Here is a 16,307-nt window from a genome sequence, read left to right as displayed (position 1 = left end):
ATCTGCAAAGGCAAAGGACAAGTATGTGTGTTATTGCTGTATTGGGGCATCGCTCAGAGGATAGAGCTAAAGTTGCATTGGCATGTCATTGGCATGTACCTTACCTCTTTATCTCATGGTTTTCAGAGGTTTGAGTTTTGCTGAACTTGATGTTCTGGAAGGGCACAAGATATCACCAGGTAACCTTAATACTTCATTAAATAAGGGTTTTTTGTCTGTGAGTTTCCTAGGTTTTTTTTTTTTTTTTTTTTTTTTAACAGAATGAGAAATATTTTTGGTAGGAGTAGAGTTCATTAAGCAGTTGTAGTTATCACTTAGGTTTGCAGTTGAGGTGGCTAGTTAAAGGTAAAGGATGTTATGTGATTCTTAAGTTGTCTTCCCTTCTCCTGCACACTTTGTCAGATTGGAATGGTGATAGTGGTCATGCTTTGAAATGTTTGGAGGGTGAAATTGCTGACAGGGCAGGTCTATGGTCCAAACTCTTGGCAGTTTTATTCTATGTTGGTTACAGTAACTTTCTTCAATTGAGAGAAGACTGGTGTATGTCTCTCCTCCTCTCCCCCACCATCCCCTGCAACATATATCCCCCCACCAACATTTCCAGCTAATCCCTTCCTATCTCATTAAGTCAGTAGTACTTTAAAAGCCATTAGCATGTAAAAAGTTGCTCCTTGCTATCTGGTGGCCTCTGCTGCTGCATAACATACCACAGGCAGCAACTTACTGGAGGTTGCACATTCCCTTGGTTATGTAGCACAAGCAGTATACCCAGCCAGGTCCTGTGCCTCCACTAGGCCCCTGCTTTCAGGTCCCCTCATCTATGCTTTGGCCAGGCCTCCATAGCCATGCCCACTCAATGCCCTCCCCCCACACACACTTCCTTTCCCTCACCCCCATGGGGTGGCAGGTACCTTAACTTTGTATTTCCTGGTTTTCAAATGGGAGAGCAGGCAGAGGGGCTCAGATTCCCCAGATCCCAGCCCTCTTGAGAAAAAGTAGAGGGGCTTACTTACTAAAAGGATAGGGCCCCCCAACTCACATGGGGGGAAGGGAGAGGGACTCAGACTCCTCTAGCAGGTCAGGGGACCCAGTTTCAAGCACATACACATAGAGGGAGATTCTGATCGCCTCAGAGTGGCAGGGTCCCCAGATTCCAGCACACATACAGGAGGGTAAAATGTGATGCTGATAGGCTGCCTAATTCTCTGTACTGCTCTTACCAACCACCCTCAGCGAAACTAGTAAATGGACCATAAAAACTAATACTGTACTTAAGTGTTTATTGAGGGAACTGAATTGTTCATGACTATGAACAGTCACCTGTGCAGCTTTATTTTACAAAAAAGTTTGAGATTCTAGACTTTACATGTGAAATCAAGAAAAGACTTTTATTTGAGACGTTGAGGAACAATATATGCAACAAAGCACAGGCACTTCTTAGTTGTATACCATTACCCCTTTTGACCGGAGCAGCTAGTCAAAGTTTGGGTCCCTGTGGATGTTCCCCTTGAGAGTAGAAATTGACGATGGAGTCTGGTATTTTCTTTGATGCAGTCTTGTTTATTTGCAACTGTGGCAGGGTAGACTAGGTTTGGAGGCCTTGTTGCCCTATATCACCCTGCCCCAGAACAGAGAAGAGAGAAGTCCTCCAGACAGCCTAGAGTGGCTGCAGAGGAGCAGCCCAGCAGAGGGGCTGATGGAGTAGCCAATCAGGGGCCAGAAGGGCCCTATATAAGGCAAGCAGCAGAGCAGAGAAATTCAGTTGCTGTGTGGAGCTCGATGAGGGAAAACTGGGTGCCTAGATGAACACCAACAGGACTGTGAACAGCTCACTGCGAAGAGCTCACCAGACAGAACCGAGCTCAGGGAAGGCTGCCAAAGACCGGCGCCTGGCTGGCTGGATAGACTAGCAGCAGGACCATGAAAAGGTCAGTACAGACAGGAAAAAGAACAGGAGTACTTGTGGTGCCTTAGAGACTAACAAATTTATTAGAGCATAAGCTACAGCCCACTTCTTTGGATGCATATATGCAGACAGGCTGAGCCTGGGGAACTCAGCACAGAGCCTGGACAGACCTGAGGAGGGTACTGAGTTAGGCCCTGCTTGTCTGGTTGCTGACTGAGCTCAGGGAGGTCTGCTGACAAGGACACCAGCTGAGGGTATTGAGATGGACCCTGACAGGATGGTTGAAGAAGGCAGTGCCTCTGGGTAGAAGTCTGAGAGGTATGGTCCCATACCAGGGCCGAGATAAGAACTTGGACTGTATACCCCAGGATTGGGGACAGTGTATGCAGCTCTGCCAGAAGGCTGAGTCGCTGAAGCCGGGGGTGGGGGTGCTCGCGAGAGGCTGGTACCACCCCAATATAAGAACTAAAACCAAAAGCAGGCTCACACCCAACCAACCAAAGTGGGCTGCCCGTGAGAGGCAGGTGCCATCCTGAAAAGACTGTGATTGCAGGTATATCGGCCAGAGAAAAGGGGACGCTCATGAGAGGTGGGTGTTGACCCCATTAGAGCAAGGAATATATAAACCCCTGTTTCTCCGAACGCAGGAGTAACCGAAACCAAAAGGAAATCATTTCTTTGCTTACAGACCCAAGCCTCTTTAGCCACCACCAGACTAGAAGCCCCCTCTCTAGCTTCTTCAAAGGTAGGGGCACAATTGTGGGGGGGGGGGGTGAAGGCCCCCCTTGGCCCCTCACCAGAGCTGGAAATTTGGTCCAGCTGCCCCTCCAAATTTGAATGGTGTTGCAACTCCATATGCCTGGTTTCCCCCCCAACCTTTGAAGTCCTTCTGGCACCTGGGACACCGGGCATTCGCAGACCCCCATGGAGAAGCAGAGTAGGGGGGCACCAGGAATCCTCAGTCCCCAGGAAGATGTGAGAATTGGATCTGGGCTTTTGGTGGTTCTTGGGGAAGCAGAGATGTGGAAGGATGATGGGGTCTGATGCTCCCAAAACTGCCTAGGCCCTGGTGGGGATGGTGCTTTTCAGCTTGATCACCTCTCTGGATAAGAACTTGGGGCTGGATGTGGGGTGGGGAGACCAAAAGGCTGGGTGTGGGTGGAGACAAGCTTGGACCAGTGTGTGTGGGAGAGTGCGGGGCTGGGTGTGGGGCAGCAAGAGGGGAGTATGCCTAAAGCTAGGTGCAGGAGGTAGAGGCTGAGCACAGGGCTGGGTGTGAAGGCAGTAAGAGAGCTCAGGACTGGGTATGGGGGAGTAGCTGAGAGAGCTCAGGGCTAAGTGCCGGGGCAGAGAAAAACATGATGGGGTGAGTGTTTGGGGCTGGGTACTGGGGGAGAGTGTGGAGGAGAGAGCTTATGGCTGAGTGCATAGCAGGGGAGGGAGAGTTTTGCGTCCCTCCTTAGGAAAATGTGGGTTGCGCCCTTGATCCAGTCTCATACACCATGTTTGTCAGGCTGTCCCTCTGTCTTGCTTCACTTTTTCTTGTGTGTCTCCTCTGGTGTGCATTCACACACACACACCCCTGGTCAAACAATACCCTGTTGAACCCTCTGCCCCCATGGTGCTAATTTCTGGGCATATTACATTCTGCCTTGTTTTAGGTGGGTCTCCTTAACTTCCTTACAGCTATCTTGAATGCTGTGTTCATGCCTGTTAGTTTGAACAAGGATCCAAACCATTCAGTCTGTCCACAGCATCTAAATTCTTCACAAAATTCTTAGCTGTGGGGGCTGCATATTTAAGGAGACAAGGCATTGTGGGGGCTGAGTATTTAAGGAGACAAGGCATTCACATCTATCCATATCTAGACAATTGGCTGATCTAAGTCATGTCCCATCTGGATGTTGCTGCATCAATGAACTTTGACCTCTACTTGTTCAAAGAGTTGGGCCTAATGATAGATCAACCCACTAGAGACAATAGAGCTCACAGGACCTGTAATCAGTTCCAAATCAGCAAAGGCATACCTTCCAGAAGAGATTTCAATCTGTCCAGACAATCCTCTCCAACATCAAGATAAATCCATTAATGCAGCAGAGAACCTGTTTCAAACTGTTAGGCCACAGATCAGCTTGCACTTACATCAGGGGTTGGCAACGTTCAGCACGCGGCTCACCCTGGTGAGCCGCGGCCAGCACATCCCTCGGCCCGTGCCGCTTCCCGCCGCCCCCATTGGCCCGGGACGGCAAACCGCGGCGAGTGGGGGTTGAGATCGGCCGAACCTGCTGCGTCAGCAGGTAAATAAACTGGCCCGGCCCGCTAGGGTGCTTACCCTGGCGAGCTGCGTGCTGAACGTTGCCGACCCCTGACTTACATGATGCCACCAGCCAGACTTCCCCTGTATCCATTTTATGGCTGGCTGAAGTCGGTATATCAATCTATGAAACATCAAATGAACATGTTCATTTTAGTCACACATCATGTCCTGTAGTCATTAAATTGGTGGACAGATATTCAGAATGTTCAAAAAGGGAACCCATCTCCGCCCCTTCACCTAGTCACAGACACATCAAGAACAAGTTGGGGTGCTCACCTCAACCACCTCCAAATGCATGAATATGGTTCCAGAAGGAGATGAGTCTCCACATAAATGTCCAAGAACTCCAGCCAATCAGATTAGCCATCAAGGCATTCCTCATAGCTTTAAAAATTCCACCAGCATTCCTCATAGCTTTAAAAATTCCACCATACATATCTTCACAGACAACACATCTTTGATGTATTATGTAAACAAGCAAAGAGGCACCTGTTCATCACCTCTATGTCAAGAAGTGATCAGACTATGGACATGGTGTCAACTTCATCTGATAACTCCAGCTGCTCTTCATTTTCCAGGAGTGAACAACAGCTGAACAGACATTCTCAGCAGATAATCTGTCACCAGTCATGAATGATCTCGGAAGCACTCCATCCTCACATGGATATTTCAACAATGGGGAAATCCCACAATAGACTTATTTTCCACCAAAGAGAAAACAAAGTGCTCGGCCTTTTGCTTCAGGGAGGCCTGAGCCCAGGATCCACGCAAGATGCCTTTTTCATAGCATGGAATCAAGGTCTTATGCATGCATTTCCTCCAATTCCTTTAATATCCTGAGTCAGACAGGATGCAGCTATGTTGATCCTGATAGCTCCTTCTGGCTGAAGCAATTCTGGCTAATGGATTTCCTCCAAATGTCAACTCAGTGTTTAGTAGCACTTCCAGACTGTCCAGACATAATATCACTGAACAAAGATCAAACTCTTCACCCAGATTTGAAATTATTGCACCTGACAGCCTGGATGCTGGCTGGTTAAGTGCCACTGATAGATACTGTTCATTACAGAAGCAAGAAATCCTATAGCAAAGCAGGAAGCCCTCCACAAGAAAAACTTACTCGAAGTGGGAAAGATTTTCAATGTAGGCAGCCCAGTGCAACCATGATCTGTTGCATGTTCCTATTCCCAGGATCCTTGATTACATTCTGCAGTTAAAGCTCTTTGGGCTCTCAATTAGTCTGCCTTGCAGCAATTTTGGCATGCCACCCTCCTGTCTAGTCATTCTCATTTTTTTCCCCCAACCTATTATCCAGATTTTTAAATGGGTTGCTTCACACTGATCTATGATTAGGAAGCCCCCTCCTGAATGCTTTGTACACCACCTTACTCAAGATGGGCTTTTTGGTTAGCCAGAATGGTCAACAAACTACAAGCTCTCATGGCCAACCCTCCTTACACAACATTCCACAGAGATAAGATAGTATTGAGACCTCATCCTAAATTTATTCCCAGAGTTGTTTCAGACTTTCATTTTAATCAATCTTTTAATCTCCCCAATTTCCAAACCCCCACTTCTCCCCTGGGGAAAAGAATCTTCATACTTTAGATATTTCCAGGGCCTTGCTATAGTACCTGAATAGTACAAAGCCCTTTAGACAATCCCTCCATCTTTTTGTTTCCAAAAGTAGCACTTTTGAAACACAAGCCATTTCTTCTCAGGGAATATCTAAACAGATTACCCAGTGTATTTCAGTCTGTTATCATAGGCTGATATCTCTTCTTCTCAATATCAAAGTTCATTTGACTAGCACTCAGGCTGCCTCGTTTTCATGCTTCAGAAATATCCCCAAATCTGAGTTCTGCAAGGCAGCCACTTTGAGTATTCCCCTCACTCTTATTAAATATTATGCTCTTGACCTGACCTGATGATCAGATGTCAAATTTGAGAGAGCAATGCTAGAATCACTATTTAGTTAGTGTCAGCTAGGACTCTTCAATCCCACCTTCCAGATAGGGCCCTGCTTGTCAGTCACTTAAGGTATGTCTACACTACGAAATTAGAAATTGATTTTTAGGAAGCGATTTTATACAGTCGATTGTGTGTGTCCCCACTAAGCGCATTAAGTCAGCAGAGTGTCCACCGTACTGTGTCTAGCGTTGACTTTCGGAGCGTTGCACTGTGGGTAGCTATCCCACAGTTCCCGCAGTCTCTGCTGCCCTTGGAATTCTGGGTTGAGCTCCCAATGCCCGATGGGGCAAAAACATTGTCACGGGTGGTTTTGGGGACATGTCATCAGTTGCCCCTCCCTCCGTGAAAGCAAAGGCAGACAATCGTTTTGCGCCTTTTTTCCGTGCAGACATCATACTGCTTTCAGCAGACGGTGTAGTAGGTCTGCTATCCATCATCATCCAGCCACCGCTTCTGCTGTAACTCTGCTCTACTGGTGCCATGAATCGACCTCGCAGGTCCTCTCGTCGTTCTTTATAAATATCTATTCTCGTGGCATCCCGTCATCTTCCACTGCAACTCTGCTCTCCTGCTTGTATCTCAATAGCGAATTTCTCCATGTTGTCTGTCATGGGCTCCCGGGAACGCGTGTTCTTCCTCGGGAAATGTGCACGGTGCTGTCGTCCTCCACCGCTTCCGCTGCAACTCTGCTGTCCTGGTGCCATGAATCCGCCTCGCAGGTCCTCTCGTCGTTCAGTATAAATATCTATTCTCATGGCATCAGTCATCATCCACTGCTTCCGCTGCAACTCTGCTCTCCTGCGGATGCCATACCACGGCAAGAATGGAGCCCGCTCAGCTCACCGCTGCTGTTGTGAGCATTGTAAACACCTCACCATTATCCTGCAGTATGTGCAGAACCAGGACCTTGTTGGGGTGAGGAGGCAATGACAGGTGAGGAGGCAATGATAGCGTGGTCACGAGAGTGATGGACACAGACTTCTCTCAAAGTAGGTGAGGAGGCAACGACAGCGTGGTCACGAGAGTGATGGACACAGACTTCTCTCAAAGTATGGGCCTTGGCAATTTGGACATCATGGTGGTAATGGGGCAGGTTCATGCTGTGGAATGCGGATTCTGGGCCCGGGAAACAAGCACAGACTGGTGGGACCGCATAGTGTTGCAGGTCTGTGATGATTCCCAGTGGCTGCGAAACTTTCGCATGCATAAGGGCACTTTCATGGAACTTTGTGACTTGCTTTCCCCTGCCCTGAAGTGCAAGAATACCAAGATGAGAGCAGCCCTCACAGTTGAGAAGCGAGTGGTGATAGCCCTCAGGAAGCTTGCAACGCCAGACAGCTACTGGTCAGTCGGGAATCAATTTGGAGAGGGAAAATCTACTGTGGGGGCTGCTGTGATCCAAGTAGCCAACGCAATCACTGAGCTGCTGCTATCAAGAGTAGTGACTCTGGGAAATGTGCAGGTCATAGTGGATGGCTTTGCTGCAATGGGATTCCCTAACTGTGGTGGGGCAATAGATGGAACGGATATCCCTATCTTGGGACCGGACCACCTTGGCAGCCAGTACATAAACCGCAAGGGGTACTTTTCAATGGTGCTGCAAGCACTGGTGGATCACAAGGGACGTTTCACCGACATCAATGTGGGATGGCCGGGAAAGGTACATGACGCTCGCATCTTCAGGAACTCTGGTCTGTTTGAACAGCTGCAGGAAGGGACTTACTTTCCAGACCAGAAAATAACTGCTGGGGACGTTGAAATGCCTATAGTTATTCTTTGGGACCCAGCCTACCCCTTAATGCTATGGCTCATGAAACCATACACAGGCACCCTGGACAGTAGTAAGGAGCTGTTCAACTATAGGCTGACCAAGTGCAGAATGGTGGTAGAATGTGCATTTGGACGTTTAAAAGCACGCTGGCACAGTTTACTGACTCGCTTAGACCTCAGCCAAACCAATATTCCAATTGTTATTGCCACTTGTTGTGTGCTCCACAATATCTGTGAGAGTAAGGGGGAGACATTTATGGCGGGTTGGGACGTTGAGGCAAATCGCCTGGTCACTGCCAGACACCAGGGCGATTAGAAGAGCACAGCAGGGCACGCTGCGCATCAGAGAAGCTTTGAAAACCAGTTTCATGACTGGCCAGGCTACGGTGTGATAGTTCTGTTTGTTTCTCCTTGATGAAAACTCACCCCCTTGGTTCACTCTACTGCCCTGTAAGCCAATCGCCCTCCCCCCTTCAAGCACCGCTTGCAGAGGCAATAAAGTCACTGTTGTTTCAAAATCATGCATTCTTTATTAATTCATCACACAAATAAGGGGATAACTGCCAAGGTAGCCTGGAATGGGTGGAGGAGGAGGGAAGCACCGGGTGGGGTGGTGGATGAGGGGAAGAGGGAAGGACAAGGCCACACTGCACTTCAAAACTTATTGAATGCCAGCCTTCTGTTGATTGGGCAGTCCTCTGGGGTGGAGTGATTGGGTGCCCGGAGCCCCCCCGCGTTCTTGGGCGTCTGGGTGAGGAGGCTATGGAACTTGGGGAAGAGGGTGGTTGGTTACACAAGGGCTGCAGCTGCAGTATGTGCTCCTGCTGCCATTCCTGCAGCTCAACCATACACCGGAGCATATCAGTTTGATTCTCCGGTAACCTCAGCATTGCATCCTGACTCCACTCATCTTGCTGCTGCCATCTCTCATCGTGCTCCTGCCACCTCTCATCTTGGTCGTCCCTCCTGTCCTTGAGTTCATTTTCTGCTTTCCTGGACTCTGACATTGTTGCCTCCACGCATTCTACTGAGCTCTTTCAGTGCAGGAGGACTGCATGAGCTCAGAGAACATTTCATCGCAAGTGTGGTTTTTTTCACCTTCTTATCTGCGCTAGCCTCTGGGATGGAGATGATAGGGGTAGCGTTGAAACATTTGCAGCTGCGGGATAAAAAAAGGGAGAGTAGTATTTAAAAAGACACATTTTAGAGAACAGTGGGTAGACTCTTTCACAGTGAACCAAGCTGTTAACATTACATAGCACATGTGCTTTCGGTACAAGGTTGCATTTTACCTCTTGTATTGAGGGCCTGCCAGTTTGGTGTGAGAGATCTCACATGCAGGGCTGGGCAACAGAATTTGGCTTGCAGGCAGCCATGGTAAGCCACAGTCTTTCAGCTTCTTCAACCTTCAAAACATGTGGGAATGGTTTCAAATAGCGGTGCCCTCCTTTCCCATTGGGTTGGCCATTTAAAAGGAGGGGCTGTACTGGCCGCGAATGCATCCCAAGTCTTCAGGGCAAATTAATCATTAAACACACTTGCTTTTAAACCGTGCATTATATTTACAATGGTACACTCACCAGAGGTGCCCTCTCCGGCTTCGTGGTCCGTGAGCCTGCGTTGGGAAGGTATTGGCTCCAGGGTGATGAACAGTTCCTGGCTGTCGGGGAGAATGGTTTCTCCGCTTGCGTGCTGTGCGCTATCCTCATCCTCCTCCACCTCCTCATCTTCCTCATCCCCCCAAATCCTCATCCCTGTTGCATGAGACTCCCTTCTTGCAGGTGTCCATGGACAGGGGTGGGGTAGTGGTAGGGGCCTCTCCCTAGAATTGCATGCAGCTCATCATAGAAGCAGCATGTCTGGGGCTCTGACCCGGAGCAGCCGTTTGCCTCTGTTTTTTTGGTAGGCTTGCCTGAGCTCCTTAAGTTTCACGCAGCACTGCTGTGGGTCCCTGTTGTAGCCTGTGTCCATCATGCCCTTGGAGATTTTTTCCAAATATTTTGGCATTTTGTCTTTTGGAACGGAGTTCTGATAGCATGGATTCGTCTCCCGAAATAGCGATCAGATCCAGGACCTCCCATTCGGTCAATGCTTGAGCTCTTTTGCGATTCTGGGACTGCATGGGCACCTGTGCTGATCAGCTTGCCACGCTAGCCAAACAGGAAATTAAATTCAAAAGTTCCCGGGGCTTTTGCTGTGTACCTGGATAGTGCGTCTGAGTTGAAAGTGCTGTCCAGAGCGGTCACAATGGAGCACTCTGGGATAGCTCCCGGAGGCCAATACCGTCAAATTGCGCACACTACCCCAAATTCGACCCGGCAACGTTGATTTCAGCGCTAATCCCCTCGTCGGGGAGGAGTATAGAAATCGATTTTTAAGAGCCCTTTAAGTCGACAAAAATGGCTTTGTCTTGTGGATGGGTGCAGGGTTAAATCGATCTAACGCTGCTAAATTCGACCTAAACTCATAGTGTAGAGCAGGGCTATGAGTGGGATCCACATGTACAAATACTCGAAGAAGAAAAGTGACTTGCCTTGCAGAGTAACAGTCCTTCTGCTAAATGTTTTATCACTGTGGCTCCCACGCACTGCCTTCATCCCTGCTTTTTTGAGTTTTCCTTAAACTGAGATTCTGAATTAGTGAGGGAACTGAGCTGTCGCTGCGGGTGCTCTACTGTTTATGCCATTGGTTGTGGGGAGGTGTGGATGCAGGTGTGTCTCAACAGACACTGCTGTTCAGAGATTCTGATCTTGTGCCTGGATATCTAAAATAGGATCCACATGTACAAAACATCTTGAAGAACCATAGTTACTGTATGGTAAGTAACAGCTTTTCTCTAAAATGTTTCTAGTGTATGTGATTGGACATGTCCATTACCAAATATATATTGTGTGTGGGGGGGGGGGAATTTGATCCAGCTGAGTGCATATTTCAATGAACCCCATGGCTTGTTTCTAGAATGTAATAAATTTATTTTAACAATGAGTAAGAATTGTATAGCTGTAAAGTGCTCTGAGTTCAGATGCATTAAAATGATTTTTATAAAAGTAAGTTTAAAATACTGTCAGCTTCTGAGCACACCATGTGTTGTCCTTCAAGCTCTGATCTTGGGTGACATTGCAGCGTCAACTTTCTAATGCAGTAGGCTGCATTAGCAAGGGAGCTAAGTGTCTGCGCTGAGACAGCTCTTCAGTGCTGGTGCCCTGGTTCACCCAGGAGTTGAGGTACCAGTGCAATAGGTAGCTGAGTGGCTCTGTGCCAAGGCATTGGTTCTTGAAGGGCGACCAGGCAAGTTACTTGTCTGCACTGAGGCATCAACACTTGAACTCTCTATAATGCTGCTTTGACCATCCATACAATACACCAGCATGCATGTACATGTACAAAATTCAGTTCTGCAATCTCTACATAAAACTTAGTGATTGATCTACATTTGGTATTAACAAAAAAGCAGCTATTTTTAATCTGATAGTATAATCTCACTTAGATACATGGATACAAAACTATGCACAGAACTTTGTATAATACAATTATGAAGCTACACCAATCCTGTAACACATGATAAAATAACCAATAAATGTAGTCAGAGTTCAGGATTGCTTATTGATTGTTCAGGATGATGGTACATATATGTGAGCTATCAGTATTAGAAGGGAGGTAGTCTGTGATTCAGAAGGGGAACTGATAAAATGAGTTCCAGAACAGGTTTTGAATGTTGTTTATTTCCTTGCTTTTTTATGTTTTGCCTTGGTGAGTTCTGCAGTCTAGCAAGCTTAACTCAGAGTTAAAGAACTTTTTTGTGGGGGATTGATATATAAGTGCACATCAGCACATGCTGTGTTTGTGCATGTGTATGTGCATGGCATTCATTCAGGGACAATGAATGGTAAATGTTAAACATGATTGTGACCAACACATTTGGCTTAGAAAAAATGTGATTGTGCTTAACTGTATATTTTTATTTTGGTAACAGTCACCTGACCTTGAAAGACTCTCAAAGTTCACTGCTAATAAAAGATCTATTGGAACCTCATCTCCTCAGTTAGATACCCCTGTAACCAGCGGCTGCAGAGACAACTACATCTTTCTGTTCACTTCATTCTCAACAGAATTTATTGCAACATCATAATTAGAGTATATCAGAGCCAGTGATGAAATGATCCAAGCAAGAGCCTAATATTTTAATTAAAAAACCACTAAATATTTTGTACAAGAAGATTTTTCCTTTTTTGCTCACATAGGAGAGTGTGACCACTATTTTGCATAATACGTGTGGATGCATTAATTTATGCTTATTTTATGGTAACATCTTCTGAAATAAAAGGCTTTCAGTTTGGTGATAGTTTCATTTATATGAGAGAAATGCTATAACTACCAATTATACAGATTTTGCTTCCATTAAAATCTGAAAATTATTAATGGATATTTGAATACAAATTTACATGGATAATCTTGACAATTATCAGTCTGTTTTGAACTTATATTTTTGGGAAGTATTTGTTAAGATGTTTGTGGTGAGGCAACTCAATTATGGTGATTCCAGTCAATCTGCTTTCAAGCCTGGGCATGGTACAGAAACTGCAGTAGTTGCATCGATTTGACCTCCTGGCAATAAATGAAGACCAAGTGTCCATGCTGATTTTTCTTAGATCTATCAGCAGTCTCTGATAACACTGATCCTAAAATTTTGTGTAAATGATTGTGGTCCTGAACAACCTAGTTAAGACTGCTCTGAGGGGCTCCCTCTTCTAACAAAAAAAAAACAAAAGTCAGAGCTGGGCAATTGCTCATCTTGCCTTAGGGCTCTCTCTCTCTCTCATGTGAAGTACCACAGGATTCCATCTCATCACCGCTCTTGCTCAGTGTGAGGCCATTAAGGGTATGTCACCACTGCAATTAAAAACCCACAGCTCTGTGTAGGCTGACCCAGGCTCCTGGGGCAGGGGTTAAGGGGCTATTTAATGGCGGTGTAGACATTTGGGCTCAGGCTGGAGGCGCATCCTAGAGCTTGGGCTCCAGCCCAAGCCCAAAGTTTACACTGCCATTAAACAGCCTCTTAGCTCAAGTCCCATGAGCCCAAGTCGGCTGACACGGGCCAACTATGGTTGTCCGATTGCAGTGTAGACTTACCCTGAGAGTGTGAGTGAAGAGCTATGGTGACTTTGATATGACATTGACATTTAGGTCTACATTTCATTTAGTCTGACCTGACTCATGTAGTTGAGTTATTTACTCACTAGAGAAGCAATCAGAAGAAATGGCAGAGATTATATCAGCCCTCTGATTGAGCAAGTTTGTTACCCGGGTTTGCAGTATGAGGGTTCTGTTAAATATTAGCAGCTCCAGGATGCCCAAGTTACAGCTGAGGGCAAGACTGATTTTTTTCACCCATGCTCACAAAGGAGAGCATTACCTTCTCTTTTGGATGCTGACCTCTCTTTGGGTATTAGTGCCTTTGTCATCTCAAGATTAGACAGCTACAGTATGCTCTACATTAATACTTTTAAGTAAGGCTGTTGATTAATCGCAGTTAAGTCACCCGATTAACTCAAAAAATAAATCGTGATTTTAAAACATTAATTGTGATTAATCGCAGTTTTAATCACACTGTTAAACAATAGACTACCAATAGAAAAGTATTAAATTTTTTGGATGTTTATCTACATTTTCAAATATATTGATTTCAGTTACAATACAGAATACAAAGTGTACAGTGCTCACTTTATATTATTATTTTATACAAATATTTGCACTGTAAAAATGATAAAAGAAATAGTTTTTTTCAGTTCACCTCATAGAAGTACTGTAATGCAATCTCTTTATTGTGAAAGTGCAACTTACAAATGTAGATTTTTTTTTTGTTACGTAACTGCACTCAAAAATAAAACAATGTAAAACTTTAGAGCCTACAAGTCCACTCAGTCCTACTTCTTATTCAGCCAACTGCTAAAACAGACAAGTTTGTTTATATTTACGGGAGATAATGCTGCCCGCTTCTTATTTACAGTGCCACCTGAAAGTGAGAATAGGCGTTCGCATGGCACTTTTGTAGACGGCATTGCAAGATATTTGCGTGCCAACTATGCTAAACATTCATATGCCCCTTCATGCTTTAGCCACCGTTCCAGATTAAATGCTTCTAAGCTGATGACGCTCATTAAAAAAAATGCGTTAATTAAATTTTGACTGAACTCCTTGAGGGGAAAATAGTATGTCTCCTGCTCTGTTTTACCCCCATTGTGTGACATATTTCATATTATAGCAGTCTCGGATGATGACCCAGCACATATTGTTCATTTTAAGAACACTTTCACTGCAGAGTTGTCAAAACGCAAAGAAGGTACCAATGTGAGATTTCTAAAGATAGCTACAGCACTCGACCCAAGGTTTAAGAATCTGAAGTGCCGTCCAAACTCTGAGAAGGATGAGGCGTGGAGCATGCTTTCAGAGGTCTTAGAAGAGCAACACTCTGATGTGGAAACTACAGAACCCAATCCACCAAAAAAGAAAATCAACCTTCTGCTGTTGGCATCTGACACAGCTGATGAAAATGAACATGTGTCGGTCTGCACTGTTTTGGATCGTTATTAAGCAGAACCCATCATCAGCATGGACGCATGTCCTCTGGAATGGTGGTTGCAGATGAAGGGACATATGAATCTTTAATGCATCTGGCATGTAAATATCTTGCAACGCCGGCTACAATAGTGCCATGCGAACGTCTGTTCTCACTTTCCGGTGGCACTGTAAACAAGAAGCAGGCAGCATTATCTCCTTAAAATATAAACAAACAGTGATTGGCTGAACAAGAAGTAGGACTGAATGGACTTGTAGGCTCTAAAGTTTTATATTGTTTTATTTTTGAATGCAGTTATTTTTTGTATATAATTCTACATAAAGTAAGTTCAACTTTAATGATAAAAATGCATTACAGTACTTGTATGAGATGAATTGAAAAATACAATTTCTTTTGTTTTTAAAGCACAAATATTTGTAGTAAAAATAAATATAAAGTGAGTACTGTTCACTTTGTATTCTGTGTTGTAATTTAAATCAATATATTTTAAAATGTAGAAAACATCCAAAAATATTTAAATGGTATCCTATTATTGTTTAATTGTGCAATTAATTTTTTTAAACTCTTGACGGCCCAAATTTTAAGACCATTTGAAGCTGTAAGAATGTGGCTGTTTATTGAAAAGTAGAGCTTCACATCAAGAGCATGTAATAACACCAGTGCTCTGTAATATGCACTGGCTGCCTGCTAGTTTTCCGGATGCAATTTAGAGAGTTGCTTTTGTCTGATAAAATCCTAAATGGTCTAGAATCTGGCTGCTGGAAAGCCTGCCTCTCTCCATGTATAATACTTGTGCAGTTATCATCAGTAGAGATGCTCAAGCTAACAGCCCTGTCTTTCAAAAGTGAAGGGAGCTAGTAGCAGGGTTTTGTTGAGAGGGGTTTTCAACTCTAATAATCACTTCCTCTTGAGTTTTGACAGAGCCCTAATTTGTTGATGCTCAGGACGTACGCCAAGGCCTAACTATTTGGGGGGTACTTTTGGTGAGGGGAATGGAGTAGCTGGAAAGGGCAGCACTACTGATTTGTGATCCATCCTATTGGTTAATTTATATTGTTGGGATTAGTATGGTAATCATCATAATATTTTAGTTTGGGTACTTTATCTGTACAAGCACCTAGAGCTTCTGGTTAGGTGCCTTTTATTAGTCTGAATAAATAAATGAAAGCATCTTTCATCCAAGAATCTCAAAAAAAATTTCAATGTTGGGGAAACTGAGGCACAGATAGTAATGGCCACTGGAATAAAAGAGGTTTCCTGATTCAGTCTCCGGCTCTAGCCATTAAGTCACATTAAGACCAAAACGTGCCCCCTTAAGCAAAATTCTCGCTGAAATCAAGTGGAAGTTCTGACTAAGTAAGGAGTTCAATATCTGACCTTCACAGATTGCACATATGTATGTGGTTTGTTTTACCTCTTGTCATTTGCCTGTCATCAAAAGAAATTACATGTTTCTGAACAACCAACTTAGCTTATTTCTATATCGTTTAAGAATGGTGTTAAATGCCTACATTGAGGGGAGAATAGACCCAAAAGTAAGACATTAATGCAGAGTGGTGTTCTCATTATGAACCTGCTATTACTCCTGTTAAAATCAATGGGTAATATGCCATGAAGATATGAAAATCTGAAGGTATATGTATATGTCTGAAATCACAGATTTGTAAATGCTATTATTTTTGGGTCACTGAAGCCAACATTTACTGGAGTGTGACACTTCTAATTTTAACTGTCTTTCGCCATGACACTTCTAATTTTAACTGTCT

At 44.8% G+C, this 16,307-nt stretch overlaps 1 protein-coding gene across 2 annotated transcripts in view; it reads left to right on the top strand.

Moving 5' to 3' along the window:
- Positions 1-12,300, top strand: part of PPP1R42 (protein phosphatase 1 regulatory subunit 42) — a 67,899-nt gene extending 55,599 nt beyond the window's left edge. For both annotated transcript variants that reach the window (XR_010598895.1, XM_065585710.1), the window contains one exon: positions 11,938-12,300. Coding sequence is in view for 1 of the 2 variants with exons in the window: in XM_065585710.1 (XP_065441782.1) it covers positions 11,938-12,010 (73 nt within the window). In the remaining variant the exon portion in view is untranslated. The remainder of the gene's footprint in view (positions 1-11,937) is intronic.
- Positions 12,301-16,307: the final 4,007 nt, after the last annotated feature.

This window comes from Chrysemys picta, chromosome 2 (assembly GCF_011386835.1).
Source record: "Chrysemys picta bellii isolate R12L10 chromosome 2, ASM1138683v2, whole genome shotgun sequence".
NCBI classification, from domain to species: domain Eukaryota; kingdom Metazoa; phylum Chordata; order Testudines; family Emydidae; genus Chrysemys; species Chrysemys picta.
This window is presented reverse-complemented; position numbering and strand designations above follow the sequence as displayed.